At 43.8% G+C, this 19,168-nt stretch overlaps 1 protein-coding gene across 6 annotated transcripts; it reads right to left on the bottom strand.

Moving 5' to 3' along the window:
• Positions 1-2,290: 2,290 nt before the first annotated feature.
• On the bottom strand, positions 2,291-19,168 carry tfec (transcription factor EC). 6 transcript variants are annotated; one of them, XM_049760766.2, is made up of 9 exons: positions 19,074-19,168; positions 16,850-17,025; positions 6,826-7,083; positions 6,296-6,397; positions 5,152-5,272; positions 4,045-4,101; positions 3,891-3,966; positions 3,253-3,400; positions 2,291-3,141 (listed from the first exon to the last, which is right to left on the bottom strand). In XM_049760766.2, exons 2-9 carry the CDS (start codon positions 17,021-17,023, stop codon positions 2,704-2,706), a joined length of 1,374 nt encoding a protein of 457 aa, XP_049616723.1. In that variant the 5' UTR covers positions 17,024-17,025; positions 19,074-19,168; the 3' UTR covers positions 2,291-2,703. The 6 variants fall into 6 exon arrangements, with proteins under 6 accessions (XP_049616723.1, XP_049616724.1, XP_049616727.1 ...); XM_049760767.2 differs by having other exon boundaries at positions 5,227-5,272; positions 19,074-19,166; XM_049760770.2 differs by lacking the exons at positions 16,850-17,025; positions 19,074-19,168 and adding exons at positions 7,308-7,532; positions 9,800-10,043.

Genomic DNA, 19,168 nt, shown 5'->3' with positions numbered 1-19,168 from the left:
CAACACAGCAGAGATCACATTTCCATTTCTCATCTGCCTTTACATAATTTCAGCCTGTCGTAGTGCTTACATTGTCTCTATTGGCGCTTTACCTAATGATGGAGATTTCCGTCTTTTATTTGATTTTTTTTAATCGTTTGTGTGTCCCCTGTCCTTCCCTTCACCTCCAGCCCACACTGGGATTTAAAACGCAGGCGCAGGCGTGCATACGTCTGTTTTACAGCACAATAACACAAAGCACGGGGCGAGACACCTTGGGTCACGCCGGCCCCATCTGTTGCACATCTGGAAGTGGTGCACCGCAACCAATAATTGCGAGTCAATTTGTTTGAAGTTATGGATTTGGCATCTGGCGCCATTCATAAAAAAAAAAACTCTGGAAATCGCATTAATTTTATAGCGTTTCGGAAAGGCCCGGCCGCCCCTTTGTTTTTTCTTCTTTTCTTTTACAGTCGGTCGCTCCATAAATGCGCTAGGGGACATGCTAGCACCTTATTTTATTTTTTTCCTCCAAAGTGGCTCCTAGCATCATGAGATGACTTAATGACCTTAACCTTTGTGTCATTTCCACAGTTAATGGGCCGTTTGAGAGGCAGGATATTGTTGTTTGTCACGCATCTGCGACTCACGGCCGGAAATGGACACGTGACGCTCGGTGGCTCTCCGTGTCATGATTTCAACTCGTGCTGCTCCTAATTTGCGCATAAGATGTGTCATTCCAAATCCAGTTGAGGGCCTTTAAGGTTGCTTTCGTGCCTTGACGTGCATTGACGCACGCGTGCAGACAACGTGCATATGCGGGAGGTGATTAAGTAGAAGCGGTGGCAGGCTCGACAGGTGAGAACCCGCTAGCGAGCGCGGCGGCGGCGCAGGCCGACTCTGACAGCGTCGTTTTGGTGACAGGGCGCCCCTCGGCTGAGGGGTTCACGACATCCCCTCCCTGCCTTAGATTTGTCAGGCCTTATGCAGGAGTGTGCATATCGCGACGCTGAATTGAATGGAAAAAAACATGTTTGATAGGATTAGACTTGCGCTGAAAATGCTCGTTTTGCTGTTGAAAATGAAAAAAAAAATTGCTACAAGTAAGAAAACAAAAATATTCTACCACTAGGGCCTTGTGTTTTTTTCCGAGGATATAAGTAACCTCCAAATTACAAATTATTTTTTGTTTGAATAACAAAAACATATATATTCAAAACAGATATTGGTCCAAATATGAGACCAAAATAAACCGTCCCTAATTAGCCCCCAAAATGTTTTATTTGCCACATTCATATCCATTTATATATGCATATTATATAAATGTATATACTACAGTTCATTATTTTATGAACCCAAACAATTTGTCTAAATGTGCAAAGTAATCTACCAACCCAAAAAAAATCTCCTTTAGTAATTATTGGGTATTTTATTTTATTTTTTGGGGTATAAAATCCTTCTAAATACACACTTGAACCCTCGATGGTTAATAAGCTCTTTAACTAGCGTTGTGGTTCAAAAGAATGTGATGTGCACACTCCTGCCGTGCATTGCACAGTGCATTGCTGCCACCTGCTGGTGGACTTTATACAGCAGCTTTTATGTTGTGCACAGCTCAAGTATTTTATTGACGCTATTTAACCTTGCGTTGCTTTCAAGTGAACTGGCAGAGTCTTAACTTGACTTGATCAAGTGTGATCTTCCCCGTTGTGATGTCACCGTTGCCTCATCCGACCACAAATCCTGTTTGAAGCCCTTGCGTGTAACGAGCCTTCAACTTTGTCCACGTGTTGTCTTTGAAATACTGGAGGAAGTCGGGAAGTGCTTTTGTCTATTCTTCAAATGTAATCCACAACTTGAGTCTGCGCGTGAGTGTGGGTAGTGGCCAACAGCAGCATTTGTCTTTCTTTGTGTATATTCCATTTTTTTTTTAATTAATCGTAATACTTACTTTGGCAAAGTAATCTCAAAATGTCACAAATTATTTTCCTCTGTATAAATGGCAACAGGCTCTTTTCTCTCCGGGCACTTTTCAATCAAACGTACTTCTGCCAACTATCGGCAGCCCGCCTCACTGTAAACTTTCCACTTCATTTTTCTCGTCATTATGCGCCCTCAAGCCCTCATCAGCTCGCAGTACTCATCAACTGTAGTACTACTTGTCGTTATTATCCGCTTCCTCATTCTCGCATCCCCAATCAGCCACCTTCGCGTTCACCGTGGAACTTCCCGTCCAATTTTGCACACTGATTTTTCCTTTTTGCTAATCTATTCCAGTAAAGTTCCAATCCTCGAATAATAAGACGGCATATGTATCAAAAAAGGGGTTTATTATACTTTCCCCACCCCTACTGTGAATAAAAAAGTAGCATGTTAGCATATACACTGTAAATATATTTTAGGATTACACGGGTTAAGCATATATAAATATAAAAACCTGAAAAGGCACAGCGTTAGTCATGACAGTGAAGGCGACTGAATAAGGCACGTCGAGGAAAAAAAAATAAAAATCAGTGTTGACGGGATCTCAGCAGTTCTTTGGAGTCAAAGTCAGTGTACAGCTACTGCGGTGTTGTCAAACAAACAAAAATTCCGTTTCTCCCTTTTTTCATACGGGTCTGTTTCTGCTGGAAAGGCCGGGAGGTCCATGAGCTGTACAATATATACAGAAAAGTTGGCGAGCAAACGTCCCGTGAAGCCTTGTGAAGCCGGCTAGCTTTAGCATTATAGCTCATCGCCCTCCCCTGAGCTGAAGCTGCTGCGGCGGCTGCTGTCCTTGGAGGCGGCCCGGGGCGAGCCGGACGACAGCAGCGGGTCGGCCCCGAACGGGGACAGCGCCTCGTCCATCAGGATCTCATCCAGCCGCTGCTCGCCTTTGAGGGTGGCGCTGAAGATCTCGGTAAAGTGGGACAGCGGGTCGGAAAAGGTGGTGCAACCGTCGGCGCCCGCCACGTGGTCCTGCGGCACCGAGATGGGCGGCACTCCGGACACCACGGTTATTCGTTGTAGATAATCTCCGTTGGGGTCTTCCTGGTAGAGAGGCGGCTGCTGGGGCTGGGGGGACGACTGCTGTTGCTTGAGGAGGTGCGGATTCAGTTCGGTCGTACCCAATGAGCTCGCCATGTTAGGGAGGCCGTGCGCCCGTGCTTGGATCTCAAGTTCCTGTGGGAAAACAAAAATGTTTACCCACCAAAAAACAGGACTGTGGGTCGGACCATACTTCCTGAGACCCACCCACATCCATGAAGTAGCATTTTTCTTGTCTTGCTTTACCTGAATCCTGAGGATAAGCCTCCTGTTGGACTGCTCCAGCTTCTTCTGGCGACTTTCTAACTCGCGAGCGTGCTGCTGCTCCTTCTGCAGCCACCTAATGTACTCCACCGAAGCCTTCAGGATGGTGCCTTTGTTCCAGCGCATGTCGCTGCACAAAAAAAAAGACAAATTCTTCAAGATAACCTTTTTTTTTTTCTCTAAACCACTAGAACATTCTCTATCGGTGGATGTTTTTAACCTCCCCACACTCTTTTATAAGAAATGATGATTTACACATGGCAATTATTCATCCCTGGTCCTTACATGGGATTCTGAAGAGACTTTAATAGAATAATTAAGTAGCAATGTAGAAAGTCCATTCTCGTACTTCCTCGTGTCTAAAATTAATCCCGAGGGGGGGGATGAGCTGAATAAGGCAACTTCAAGATTACCTCCTTTTTTGAAAGGCAAGGTAGTGAAATTGTCATTTTTCTGCAGGTGTGGAGAGCCCAGTTGGATCAAAGCTACTAATCTCCTTTATCTCGCCTTAATGGCGCCGCCGTGACATGGCCGACCTTCCATTTAAATGTACGCCAGAGTTCAATTGCTCGAGATGGCCGGCGGAATTCCAATCCAAAGCTCGTACGGAAACAACTTACGGGTCGTTTGACTTTGGTATGAGCGTCCCCAGTTCTTTAATCCTGTAGTTGATGTTGTATCGTCGCCGTCTTTCGACTGAAAGTCAACAAATAGCAAGTTGAAGCTAAAGCTAATCAGTCGGCGGGGTTAATCGACGGCGGTTATGGCGCTCACTTAAATTGTGGTTGTCTTTTTTCTGTCTTTCCTTGGCCATGACCCGTGTGTCGTGTTCTGTGAGGGGGGAGACAAAGAAAAATGATATTACAAATGGATTAGCCACGCGGTCTGATCCAGACAAAAAGGTCCAGTCAAGGGAGACACTGAGGTCGGCCCCAACGTAGCGTCTTGACCTCTCTCTCACACACACACACACACTCGCTCACGCACAGAATGAATGAGAGCCCAGTTTATCTCCTGCTGCATGTCTGCAGCTCATTGTGGACAAAAAGTGAGCACTTTTTTAGAAGGGCCAACTCGGTAATTAAGGCGAATTTACTAAGCGGCCTTGGAGAGGGGCTAGAAAATGCCAGCGCATTTATATTTGTATTCACATTCTTGCAAATTACAGCATTAGGGAGTTGAAATTGGATTTGCCAATTGGTTGATTCAATCAAGACAATTTGGAGTGCGTGGAGGTGCATATTGTCCTCTCCGTGCCCGCGCTCCACTGAGAATGGAGGCTTCTTCGGGGCATACGTTGGATTTCCCAAATTATTTAGGCCTCTTTACTTGATGCAGCATATTCACATGTCTCAGTGTGTGTTTTTTTTTTGTTTTTTTTTTACTTCAATCAGGTTTATTTCGGAGAAATTGTGTAGAATAGCTTTTTAATTTATTTTTAATTTATTTTTAAATCAACAGGATTTCAATCAGGTTTAGGAAAAATTGTGTAGAATAGCTTTTTTATTTATTTTTCTTTTTTTTCATATTTTTTTTTAAACCAGTAGGATTTCAATCAGGTTGATATATTTAGGAGAAATTGTGTACAATAGCTTTTTTATTTATTTTTAATTTATTTTTAAACCAGCAGGATTTCAATCAGGTTGATATATTTAGGAAAATTGTGTAGAATAGCTTTTTTATTTATTTTTCCTTTTTTTTTTTTTTTTAACCAATAGGATTTCAATCATGTTGAAATATTTAGGAGAAATTATGTAGGACACCTCATGGAAAAAAATTAACCATTATTTTATTTAGTTTGTTTCTTTTTTGTTATCTTATATTCGACTTTGTCGTCATCAAATTTCTCGTATTTGTTAAGACTATGGTATGAGTTCATACCTGTGTATTCCCTTTTTACTGTGAGCTTTGTGGGGTTAGATGTTGGACTCAGTCCACCGTTAGGGGGGTTCATACCTTGTTCACCCCCATACACGTCCAGCATGCTGCTACTGAGGGACACCTGTTGGTAACAAAAAGAAACAAACGGGTCACTCGGAGGATCCAGTAGAAGAATCCTCCCGTTGCTCCTCGCAAGTCAAAACAACTTAACACCAAGATAGGTCCTAAAAAAAAAATTATTACCGCGACCTCCATTCAGACGGCTCTCGCCCTTTGACCTCGGCTAATGCCCCGTTTTCAAACCCCTTCCGTCCCGCACAGAGATGGTCTCTGTTTTGAAAATAGCATTTGGTTTGATGCTGGGTCAACAGTAAAACTGTTTTTCTACGCCTGTCGTTTTTGTCTGAGGGTGTAAATAGTATTCACGGATGGTTCTGGATGTCAACATGTAGCGTGCTAGCCACCACATGTTTGTCTAATTTGCATTTGTGTATTTATGGGAACATGTGAAAGTCCCGCTTTGAGTATTCTGGGCTGAAGAAACAAAACATTCCCCCCCCCCCTCATTATCTCCTCGAGATGGAAGAAGGAGAGGAGGAAAGCTTATGGAAAAAAATCCTCCCATAACTTCTGAACGCATTGTGTTGACAAAGTGAGAAATCGGTCTGACTAATATATTTGGTCACGACGTCATTCCTGAGCATTCCCATTCGTGTTAAGAAGCCGAGAAGATTTTCGTTTGAAGCTGACTAACTAGGCCTTATCTCCGCCACCCCCGCCTTTCCACTGTTGTGGTATCTTTCAAAGCTCCATGTCACTTTATCAATCAGAACGATCCTTCCTGCTGCTCTTAGAATTCATCACTAGATTCCCTAATCTGGATTTATCATGTTGTCCAGCAGAAAGATTTGATCATTCAGTCTCATTGGCATCAACTTTGGAGGCTTTCCTTGACCACCATCTTGACTGATGTGAGAACTGTTGCTAAGCCCTGATGAACTTTGACTCATCTCTCGACTTAAGCTGACCTCAAAGATAGCACCCCCCCTTCAGCCTTACCCCCAAGACCAGCCACTTTTTCCCACCTTCCATTTCTGATGTCCCGATTTAAAAACAAGGAGATGGTAGATCCTCATAGACTTACATTGTTTTGCATCAGGATGTTCGACTCCATGCAATCCAAGCCTCCGTCCTTGAAGCCCGATTCAAGACTGATCAGATCATCAATCACTTCGTCCATTGGGAACTAAAAGAACAAAAGTCATAAGAGTGGATCAAAGACGGAGAATTGTTGAGGTCCACCTGAATGAGGGACTTTCTCATCCAATAATGGGAAAGTCTTAAGTTAGCACATTGTTTTGGGAAGAACGTCTGTCATCAAAGTTCCTCCTGCGAGAGACTATTTCGTCAGAGATGACAAAGTCTGAAGTTATTGACGAGCACGTCAAATAAATGGACTTCCTGGACAGTATTTTTCCCCCAAACAACCTTTCCCTCTTATCTGGATGAAAGAATGTGGGAGGACTGAGAAGAGTCACTCGCAGTAATAACGAAAATAACCGCAGATCCGAATGCTTTCAATGCCAATGACGGGAAAATGTGTCAGCCAGTTCGTCCCCCGAGCAATTTCACTTCCTTCCAGTCAGCAAAACAAACTTTCATTTCTGCGCTCACCTCGCCGTCGTGGTTGGCCATGGTCATTAGGGTGACGGGGCTGTCGGGGTTGCTGCCGTCGTTGACGGATCCCATGTGTCCGTTCCTCATGATGGGCACGGTGGGTAGCGGCTGGCCGGGGGCGTGGGGGTGGGGCACGCCGTGACCCTGCGCCGCCGCCGACGAGGCCAACTTTGAACCCAGCGTCAGGTACTGCTTGACCTGCTGGCTCTGGCTCTGATGGAGGTGGAACTTGGTGTTGTCCAGTTGGCTCTGTACCTGCAGAAGTAAGGCAGAAGTTCTTGTGACTAACGTATATCGCACAGGTGCTGATGATCTCACTGGGGATGCAGAACTGGTCGTGAGTCACGACGTTGTCATTTCAGCCTAACAGCTGGGTTGCATTTTCTGGAAAATGACTGAACTGACAATCATTCTTTAGATCTACCGTAAACACGTACGATCGATTGACCAAAACCAAGACTGAATTTCAACGCTCTTACGTTTGAAGCTCTCGTGGCATCCCGCATGGTGTAGTAGCCGCAGTCAGATAAGTGTGGCATTCTCAAAAAGTCTTCAGATTGTGTTGGTTTGCTCGGAGCAGCAAAGACAAGTTTAAGGATGCGAGTCTGCTGCTGCTTCTGCCCGTTGCTCTCCTGTTGATCTTCTGGCTCCTTAATGACTCGGTGTCCCTCGTCTTGTCTTTATAAAGGAGGCCCCTAAGTGAACTAATTAGGCCCAAAGCTTGAGATAAGCCTTCATGTTGCATAGCATGACAATCACTTCAAATGGCCCGGCTGTCAGATCACCCGGGGTTTCATCACTGCGGGACGTCTGCCATTCGCTAGGACCGCCCCCTTTTTGTCTGAGCGGCCAATCGGCGCTCACCTCCCGAGGTCCTCTTTTGCCTGCTCCAGGGGTTTGCGGCAGCACAAATGACCCTTGTTCTCCAATCAGGGTTTTAAATAACTCCACTAATGCCATTTTTAGTCGTTTGTCGCCGTCAATGCGGAGAGCTCAGAACGATCGGTTACGCCGACAATAAAACAATTTGGAAGTCCTAAGCGACTATTTTCAGAAGTAATATTTCACCCAAAACGTGTCATTGAATTATTTTATTGACAATGCGACTCTCTGTCGTGACTTTATGGCCCGCGAACTATTTAGAGATAATCGAATAATGTGTGTATTGTAAGCAAAAGTTTGAAATGTCTATCGTAGGTAAAAGAAAATGATATGAACTTGCCTGAACTTTGTCTCAATGAGGATCATTTTCCATGACGGAACTCAGCTAATCAATTACAAGAATCATTCCATTGTCGCTTGACCTTTATGACTGGTCGAGCACCGATATGATTTTTCCAGAAGCTAACCGTTGCATTGATGACGCAATCTTCAGGATATCCGCTCTTAGGAATAATAACGGCGCTTTTTGTTCTGAGGCTGTGTGACGCCATTTGTGTTCGGTTAGCTTAAATGCTACATTATTAGCCGTAGAGAAGAATCATCAATTCAGGTTGTTTCTGGAGTTTTTTTATCTCAGTTCCTCCCGTACCATCTTGAAAAAAACACTTTTCGATATTATCACGAATAAACCTAATGAACTCGCAGTGTAATATGAAACCTTTAGGTTGTCTTCATTTTTAAAGCGACACAAGGTAGTATTAGTTCCTCACTGGGACACAGAGTTCCTTAAATGACTACACAGGCAAGTTTCAGATTGAGGTGCTCGGAGAAAAGTCCGATTTTTTTTTTCAAATGTAAATCATTTGTAGACAAATACGAAGTCTGACCATACGGTGAAAATAAATTTTGAGCATCACAATGCTCATCTTGTCAGTGGTCACTGAGAACTCTCAACAAGATGCCGGTTGTTAGTCAATCTTTTTTTTTTTTTGTCCGACGGGCAAGTCGGAGCTTGCACACACACGCCGGCGTCTTCTACGTGTGTGTGTGAGCTGACTGTTCTGGTTTCACTTTAGCATTTTCGCTACTGTAAATGACGGAGACGCGCTTGTTATCCACTTAAAGGAATCTGATTAGATTGGAGAGGTTACGGTGCTTCAGTCACCGAAGCTGAACCCCACAATGGTGCGTCTGTGTAAGTGTGAAGAGGACATGCCAGAGGATTATCAGCGGTCCTACACACACACACAAACACACACACACTCGCTGGGATAGCAATGGGAGAAGAATTCAGTCAATCTGGGCCCAAGTTTGGGATTTTTTTTTTTTTGGGTTTGAGACACTTGAGTGTTTCTCTTTGGGGAGTTGTGCTGGCACCTGCTGCAACAATTGAGGCAGTGTTTGAGTTCACTGACTGATTTTTTGTTTTGCAGGCATTCGCACACTTTTCCTGACATGCCAACTTTAAGTGGCTCAAATATCGAATTGGGCAACAACAACGAAAGCTGGCGTCAGTCAATTCAATTGCGAGTTATCGAGATTTTCGTTTTTTGGCACCCAAACAAGGGAGCCCGAACGGAATGTCGTGATGACGCAAACTAAGCCGGGCAAAAAATGCAAAAACTCCATCGGGGTCTTAGTAACTCAGGGTAAGATTAGACTCGGAAATAAAAACAAAGTTATTGTAGGGCTTATATTCTTGTGCAACAAAGTTTCAGTCTTGCTTAAGTTCTCCTTTCACTTCAGAAAAATCCAGCTGCTTATGAAAGACCGGCCAACGTGAACCCAATATGGGCAAACATCAGCGACATCTTTGTTATTGTTGAGTTTTGATTTGAATCAGTTGTTTTGTTTCAAAAAAAATAATTTAAACAGATGTCAGGCCCCATGAAATGATCCAGCGGGGCCAGATCGGGCCCCCGAGCCTTATGTTTGAGCTGGAGGAGATTCCCATTCATTTCTACGCGATGAATCGAGCTAGCTATCCAAGCTAAGCGATGGTAACGCTTTACCTTTACGCTGTTGTAGCTACTTGAGCACGAGTGAGCGGCGTTTCTTTACCCCCCGTCCCCTCAGCCTCGCCCCCTACCTGCAGCAGCTGAATCTCCGTCAATGCGACCACTTTGACCACGCAACGTCGACTCATGGCACCCGCGCTTTCTCCCATCGCCGAGTGCAAAGCGTAAATTTGAGAGCCGAGCTCTCTGAGCGAGATGAGGGAAGAGGAAGAAGAAGAGATCCCGCCGCAGCCTCTTTCCTGTACTTTGCAGAAATATCAACGAGGAAAGGAAGGCATGACACATCAGCTTATTCGAGGAGCAACACGGGCCGCTTCCTCTCTGTGTGTGTGTTTGGGGAAAAAAAAAACCCTGACAGAAGCAGAAACACCAACGGCGGTTGGGCTAGCGAGATGCTAATAAGTTGCTTCTGCATGCACATCGCCGTACTTTTCCTTCCTGGAGAAAATTCAGCACATTCTGCCAGGTTATCTCCATGACAGCCACTTCCCTTGTCAGGCCTTTTTTTTTTTCTTCTTTCCAAGCAGACCAGATAACCCCCTCACACAAAAAAACTTTTACGACCCCCCCTTAACTCATTCAACACAGTTAATGCAAATATGGCCGCCACTGATAAAGTCTCCCATTAATGCGCATCCATCTAGGCATTATTTTAACCACCGTGACCAAAGGAATGTCTCGCCGCCATCCGAGGCTCATGTTTGACTCGCGTGTCCACGTGAGCGCCGCCGGGCGCCTGACTGTAAATCACGTTTCATTGATCATTATGACGCTTGATCACGTTTCGTTTTTATCTGTATTTCTTGTCCGTTCTTCGACGAAAAGCACATGGCGATTTTGTGATTAGTTCAACAGGAAGTGACCAAAATTCTGATTATTAATATTGCCAATTTTTTTTCCCTGCTGTGCATTTTGATTTCTTCGCTTGTATCATATGCTGAATGAAATTTTTTGGGGGGGGCGGAGCCACAAGTGCTCACCTTTGTTAGTGGCCCGGCCGGCGCACGCGGCATGTTTTAAACATCAGGGACTTCTTGTAACAGCCGGCCCGGCTTCTGAGGCCTCGCATCAAAGTGCGGCTCGCACATCTGACGACTGTTTTATCCTGCTAGAAAAGGAATGCGTAATGGACACGCGGCACCGCTGCACTCTTAATGATCCTCGTATGAATTAAATATAGAAGCCATTTTAACCGGATGACACGGGGGGGAAACTGTGTGCTTATTGTTAATATCCCAATCAGGAGAATGTTTTGTCCGTTTGAAATTCGGCCAAATTTTTTTAAATAAACTTTGTAGCCAGGATCTCGATTTTACTGCAGAAAAAAAAAATGGCCGACCACTCGTGCACCTCCGATCGTACAATGAAAGCAACCCAAAATTAAAAAAAAAAGGGCCTTGAAGATGCCAAGTACATGCGATTAGTCAAATGGAATAATACAATTTTTGCAAGCTAAATCAATTAGGGCGGCTATTCTCACAAGAGCTGGAATCGTAGCGGATGGCCACGTGTCTCGAGCTACACACACACACGACATTGAGGACACCTGCAGTCTCCAGTCAATCAGTTCCACTCCAGAAACGAAATCGGTTTACGGACAATCGTTTCTCTCAATGTTGAGGATAGTTCAACTACGGCGAGAAAGTCGAAAGAAGACGAGAGCAGGACACAATTAGATCATAAGAGACGAGGGAGCTCGAGAAGATTTAACGGAGCACGGAAGTTAGTAGAATTGTCAAAACGGATCTTTTATTTCTGGGCAAATTTGAATAACTGGAACCAGCAGCAAAAAAAAAAAAAAAAATTCCCGTGAATGAATTTTCAAGTCTGAACTTTGAAGTGAAATGAAATTTGTGAAGCACTGTTCAAAAGCTTTTTGGGTGAATAAATGTTGATTACACCTCCCCCCCCCCCTTCCCCGACTTTGCTTTTCACTCGATTGTGGCAAATGAAATAATGCAATAGCTTTTTAATGAGAACTAAGCAGAAAATTAAATCAAGCTTTGACCTTACCCGAACTAATATTATACGGTTTGGGCTGCGGATACAAAGAGCGGCTTGTGTTTTGCTCGGGCTAGGCTATCTTAGCGCCAGCCTTCAAGGCCTTCCCCAAAAACGTTCAAAAGCACAGAGCGCCATTTAGAACATACAAAATGGCGAGAATTTTGTCAACCCTTAAAACCACTGAGGGGCTAAACCAGGAAGAAAATTAAAAAGGACCAAGAGTTGACCCTTGGGGCACTCCGCAAGAAAGTGCAATTCCTGTTTTAATATATATTCTGTGGATCTGAAAGGAAACTAGCCTTTGCCAATGTTTTCTTGTGATTTCTATAAAATGGAGAGCCATTTTGTCTATGCAGTACTTTTCGTAAGCTAAGTCAATGCTAATAAAGCTAAAAAAAACAACCTGGAATAACCTCAAACTTTCCCTCTCATCAGTCATTTCTTAAAAAAATATGTCGCCATTTACATATTTGCGCACTTCACTCCGTCTCCTTCTCATCTTCTCTGCCTTGATGTTTGTCTGCGTGGCTCTCTTGATGGGCTTTGCCGCCGCCGCCGCCGCCGTCTATCTCTTCATCTGCGCTTACACCTGCGCGAGGCTAACGTGAGACGACACCCATCTTTTTCATCACAATGGGGAGCCCGAGAGACCAAAAGACTCACATTAAAAGCCTGTTTCAGGGTATTAATTGCTTGACATGACTCACCCAGGTATGGGAAACCTTGCAATTAAACCGAGCGAAATACTTCTGAACCAATCACGTGTCGGAGGCACGCGAAGTTTCTGTCGCCAAAAAGTCGGAATACCGTGTTAAAACAAAAAATGAGTTCCGGAAAGTTGTCAATAGTGCATCATAATTATTATTTATCAAACAACTCCAGCTACAACAGACTTCAATTGTTATTTTTTTTCAAATGTACCAGAAACTTCTACATCACTCTAGATGAGAAATCTTGAGCTGCTCTTTCTGCAGGGACAGCCACATGGCGCCGTCGTAAAATCTGACATTCGGAAATGGTCAAATAAAAGCAAGACGCCAGCGTTTGCATCGGCCGTCGTCTGCGTGACCCGCCTTTCGTCTTTCTCGTTATTTATGCTAAGTTGCTGCGTCACGGTCATGTGTCACGTACGTACCTGCCCATACCAGTTATATTCCAACATGGTGTCCCAACACGCACGTCCAATTTCCAAAAAGGGGTGACGGGGAATAAAGGCGGTCAAGTTGTTGCGCTAGCGTTCACACATGTCCGAGTTCTGATTGGCAAGCCTTGGCTGTAGAATTTGGGCACTCCCAGAGCTTCTGACCTGTTGATAATGAACCTGAACCCATTATTTTGAGTCAATGAATTGAAAGAAATAGGGCAAGGAATGAAAGCCGCAAGGCCAATTAACGGCATTCTTGGATGTATTATGCCCAGCCCGCCGCTCAGGCAGACCACTTTTGCGCTTTTTGTCTTTATCCCTTTCTGTTATTCATTAATTATTCCGAGCAGGGTCGGGGGTCACGTGGCTAATTGCGCTAGGTCTCTCTCTCGACGCTAGGACGGCACGAGATTGACGTTTCCTGATGAATTAAAAAAATAAATAAATGCTATGTGATCTTGATACATTTTCAAACGTGACGCCGCTACGAATATCGGGCGTATCGGGGGCTAGTCAGGTGAAGTACGAGACCTCACACGCATTCCGTACGTTTTAATGAGGCTTTATAACATTTGACTCCTCCATTTGACATCCGGATGATTTTCTCCAAAAAAAATCTTTTGATACATTTCTGACTGGCAGCGGGTTCTCACGTACGTCCACGTGGAGCTCCTCAGGTTCCCAGAACTACAGAGGCGGGTTTGTGCCTGTGGATTTGTCACAGTCTGAGCCACTTTTAACGGGCCATTGGCAACGCATTGCTCAGTTCAGGGTAACTGCGAGTCACATTGTCCCGCACGGGAAGGAGGAGCCTTTTGCCGATGACCTTTCAACTATTATATACGGCGTGTTTGACAAAGACTGACGCTCAAACGGGACAAGCAGGAAACCGAATGAAATTCGATTTTGCCTAGTGATAACAGAGTAATCACATTAGGAAAAACTTATTGTCTGTAATGTCAATTCCCCTTTTAATGTGATTAGAAGATAGACATCACAGTTTTGCTATCCCATAGACTCTGGGAATCCCTTCGTCTCATCCTCGGATGTCTTATGTATAGCCACGGTTTGATTTTGGAGTCATTTGGAGCGTCCAATCAGAGGACTCCCCTTTGTTTTGTTTTTTTAATAATGGCGTTTGTGGCAATTTTTCAAACAGATGCCTGCCTTCCAATTAAAACCTGAAAATAACCTAATTATCAATATTATCAGTATGTATCGGGAAAAAAATGCTTAGGAAGGTCAAATAAGGTCACAAGCCTTTGCTGTCCTTCCTCCTGTTGTCTCTTCAAACTTTTTGGAAGTCTTTTCTTCCTTGGACGCTACCGGCCAAACGCTGACCCCTTCTGACCTCCATTAATCATAAAACCGATCTCCGTCACTCGTCTCGATTCGGAAGACGGCGTCACGGAATGGTCACAAGTGTGGAGCATCCATCAAGGTACAAGGCTTGATGAAGTCATTTTATCATCACAAGGCCAACACAACTCCAATATTTAACCCGGATTTTTAGCAGAGGAACAAATGCATTGTTCCACATCATTCTTTCCATTTCCTGATTTATGACTTGACTGCCCAAAAAAATAAAAAACAACTATCTATTGGTTTAAATGTCTCTATTGTGTAGTAAACATACACAAACACACTAGGGGTCCCTGAATACCAATTATGTGAATCTTACACCCCCCTCCCGCCCCACTCCGAGCTTATCTAGCCTCCAGGGAGACCTCCCTCCCTCCCTCCCTCGTAAATACAGAACCCACCGAACCAGCGTGAAGCCCCGAGCCGGTCCCCGACCCGCACGGTCCGATTCAGCCCGGCCACCATTTATGACTCATTGTACCTTTTAGCGCCCCTCCCCTCCCTTACCCTTCCCTTTTGAATCCTATTAGTCTGCGAACATAGTTTAACTGAAAAAGACTGTCGACTTCACTCAATTAGGCCTAATAGGATTAAAGGATGCCGGTATGGGCCGGGGAGTTTTCAAATGGCCGTGGAATTTTTTTTTCTAGACACCTGCTCCGTCCGCGGCGGTAATCGCAACCAAACTGAGGATGCGAGAGGGCTTGGCCACGCCCACCCCCGAGTGATGGAATATCCATCATTGTTATATCTTTATTATATTCTTTTTACATTTATTATTATTCATTTATTATTTTATTTATTAATATTATTTGTCCATCTGGTGCATTTGCTGTAAGATTACATCATGCTATTTTATAAGTGCCCCCCCCCCCCCACCACCCTTTGATATAATCTTTGTCCATACCAAATCTTACATTCCATTCTTAATAAGCCATCAAACATAAAGGCATGTAACTTCATTTGGCTAAAGATGCTTGTTAGTTTATTCACTTTTATGATTTGCAATGCCTAAAAGCTCAATGCTAATCTTTATCCATGGTTGTCATGGACGACAATCAATTTGATTTAATGATCATCCTGCGTTCTTGATGGCTAATTCTTCCCAGGGGTGTCATTCGGAGTCTCATACCAACACCTCACAACAGTTTTCCTTCCCGGAGGTCTCTCCGTGTGTCTGGACACTGTGAAAAGCTATCTTGGTGGCCTCAGATCGCCCCCCCACATTTTCGCCGCCCCCCCTTTCCAAGCACCACCACCTCAGCCTGGAACGAGGGATTATGATATGTTTCATCCCAAAGTGGCTTGTGTTTTTCTTTTTTCTCTTTTGTGTCAGTGTGCAAGTAGCCGGGGAAGGGTCAACTGGGGCGCTGTGATGCGTGAGTCGAAAAAAAAAAAAAAAATGCTAACCAATTAGCGTTTGGGAAAAGATCAATGGCTCAAATGAATTTCAAAAAATGTATTTTCCGGAAAGACGAAAGATTTTTCGTGAGCTTCCTAATTCTTCTGTTGCTTTATTTAGATGTTTCTTTTTATAGAGGTCGTTTGTCCCCGCAGTAACTCTGGTCAGCAGCACGGAAGACTATTTAAAACGGAAGCTTGATTTCATTAGCTAACTCAATTGACAGTATGCAATGCATGCCAGATATTTGAGGGTTAGAACAGACGGGAAACATTTGTTCCGAGTCCAATTTGATTTTGGACAACAATTTCATTGTAGGGTCTTTTTTTTTTTTTTGTGAACTACAGTAGCTTGTCGCTATGGCTCCATTTTTTTTGTTGTTGTTACGGTGAATTGATCCAAACAAGTACAGTACGTTCAAGGCACGCTTGAATTTGTTGAAAAACTTTGGTTTGTCCCACGGCACCCGATGACACGCCGACTTGCCACCGTGACGACAGATCTTAACGCAACAAACTCGCACTTGTCCCAAGCGTAGCGGCCATGTTTACTTGTGATTTTTACACCTCAAAGTGACATCCAGTAGATAGAAATCCTGTTTTAAAAATTGGGTCGAATCGCTAACCCATCGAGATGTTGCGTAAACTTCAATATTTGCTGACTGGCATTTTCTGGAGATGAGAACATGTCCAATGAATTCTTCAAGGTTTTATTTCCATGCTCAAGCAGGACGTTTGCACCTGAGCATATTCTCACGAGTCCTGCCCATCCTCTCCTCCTCCTCCTCCTGCTTGTTCCTTCAGGTTCATACAAACACATACTGGCCACAGCAACTTATGCACATGAAAGACCTCCTCCAGATGCTTTGAAGTCTATCAGTCACCCATCTAACGTCGGGATGTTTTCTCTTTCCTCCTCCTTTATAAATCTGATTCATGTCGCCCCGTCTGGATCTTCTATTCCCTTCTCGCCGTGGTCATTCGGGGAGTCATTTGGCGCTTTTTCGCAAGCGCTTGCAAGATTCAGACTCAATTTTGCATCAAAGCAAGAAAAATAGAGCGGATTTCTCCGTTCTCGTTCCCAATAGTAAACTAAGATGTGTGCCCCCTAGTGGTGATTATTGAAATTACAATGTAAAAGTGTATTGAAAAGCTGTATTTTAAAAAAATCTGCCATCATGGCGATTATTATGATTATTATTTTGCTTACCTTCCATGTATTTTGGGCATTGTACAAAGCAGATGATTGCATGTAGGAACAGCGAGACTGGAACCCATAGTCATTGGTGCTGGGCCATGCAGTGTAGAACTGGAGCGCTCCAGAATTCCACAAAGTCTGTCGGCCATCTCGCCAACCCATCATGCACTGGCTTGATGGAAACATCTCTGAAAATGGACATGAAAAGTGACACAATCACTTGATTGTCTTTGGATTCTTCTTCTGATGCGAGTTACCGGGGACTCGTCAGTGGTTTTGGCAGTAACCTAATTTGCATGCACGGGTTTGAAGATATCAATGAGATAAAAAAACAATAACCAGCAGCATGCATCCAATCAAAACGGAATCAGATTTAACTGGAAAAAAAATGTATTCAAGTCAGAAATTCTATTTTTACTAATATTAATTCGTCTGTAGCCTTCATTCTGTGGACGACATTGTGAGGACAACGCTGGCGAGACTGTGAGAACCTGTGGGGGTCATTCTGCAACCTCGCCGCATTCCCGTCACGGTGTTCACGTCGGAACAACGGCGGCGTTTGTACGGGGGAGGTTGAAGCGTCGTCTTTGTCTCGGGCTTTGTGAGCCTCTCTGTTCGCCCGTGAGCAAGGCATCGTTACAACAACCGACCCAGCCTGAGGTGTTCCTTCCTTCCTTCCTCCGTCTTGTTTCATTAGTTAGCGTAACCTGCTGAATGGTTTTACGACACCAGGACAATGGCGCTTGTCCTTAACTTGTGATGTCGTAATGATCTGTTTTTTATCCAACTGTGAAACTGAAGGTATGCTGATCAGGTAGCAAGGTGCTGGAAACTTCCCGTGACGCAAAACAGACGTCCATCAACCACGTCGGCCATTTTGTTTTTACAGTCTGATATCATTTTATTTATACTGGTTTAGCTAGCACAGTGAGGGGCAAGATGGAGTCACATAAAATCGGTTTCTATCTTCTGGCAAGACAACAAACCGCTTGTTTTCGTGTGGACTTTGGTCCAGCCAGTCAATCAGATCCATTTTGGGACTTGAAAGAGATGTCCCAGGAAGAAGCTGCAGACCGTGGATGAGCATTCACTTTCACTTTGCGTCGGTCAAGAGTGCGCGCCACCGCTGAGAGGAGGTTAGCGCACCCCGCCTTTGAAGTGGTGCCTCCGAGCAGACAATGTTGACATTCTTCCCGCACATCGCTTTGCTCCTGAACGCCCCGTCAATACACTCCTGTCTCTTCCGCTGTCAAGCCAAACCAAAGCTATGAATGCTAATTTTATTTACACACGTGGTTTTTAGTCCCCCTCTATTAATTAAAGACATAATAACAAAAGTAGTGGTAGTAGTAGTAATAATTATACATAAATTATGGAAATTATAGATATTTATTTATTTATTTATTTATTTATTTATTTATTTATTTATTTATTTATTTATTGGAAACCGGCAATGAAGCACTGCAAGTAATGCCCAGATTGGCCGCTAGGTGTCGCAATATCACATACAGTAACATAAATAGTTCCCCATATGACTTGGCAAATTAGCTGTGACTCAGACATGAGTGACCAGATTGCAAAACAGTGTGTGTGTGCCCCGTGCAAATATAATAGCGTGCAACAAGTCACACATGCTCACACGATGATGGCGTGCAAATGTTTTGCGACTCTTGTGTGCCTGTTTAGCTTTGCTTCACCTTTACCTGCAGGCACCTACTCAATTGAGATAAATAATTTTCCCGACTCATCCTGATCTTTTTTTGTGTGTGTCCAGTCTGCCTATATAGATCACACATGTACCCATTGGAGAAGTTCACCCGCCAAAATGTCAATAATATCAGCTGACTAAATATGAGGAAGTGGCACATGAGGAACTTTTGCCGGAGGAAGATTTTCCTGCTGTGTCATCCTGACCTTCCACTCCTGGATGACAAGCCAACACAAACGGCTGTGTTGATATTGGTATGATATTTGGATTATGGGAGAAATAACCAGCAACCGACCCGTGAAATGGGATGTACAGATATAAGTCAAAATCATGGTCAACCATTTCCAAATTTAATAATAATAATAATAAAAAAATTATTTATGTAATGATTATTGTAGGCAAGTAATAATAAGTAATCATTTTAAACTCTGCATACACATAAGGGAATTCAGTTGAGTTTGTAAATAAATACATGAATAAATAATGCAATAAATAAATCATGCAATAAGAAAGAAAAAAATAGATCACCTGTAATTTTGCAGGGTTCTTAACGCTTTGGCGACGAGCTTCTGTTTACGTTTGGAGATTGATTCCTCGAAGTATGGCCAAGTGAAAGGGGGCAT

Source organism: Syngnathus scovelli, chromosome 22 (genome assembly GCF_024217435.2).
Source record: "Syngnathus scovelli strain Florida chromosome 22, RoL_Ssco_1.2, whole genome shotgun sequence".
Classification (NCBI taxonomy): Eukaryota; Metazoa; Chordata; class Actinopteri; order Syngnathiformes; family Syngnathidae; genus Syngnathus; species Syngnathus scovelli.
Note: the sequence above shows the minus strand (reverse complement) of the source record. Positions and strands in the feature narration are given on the sequence as shown.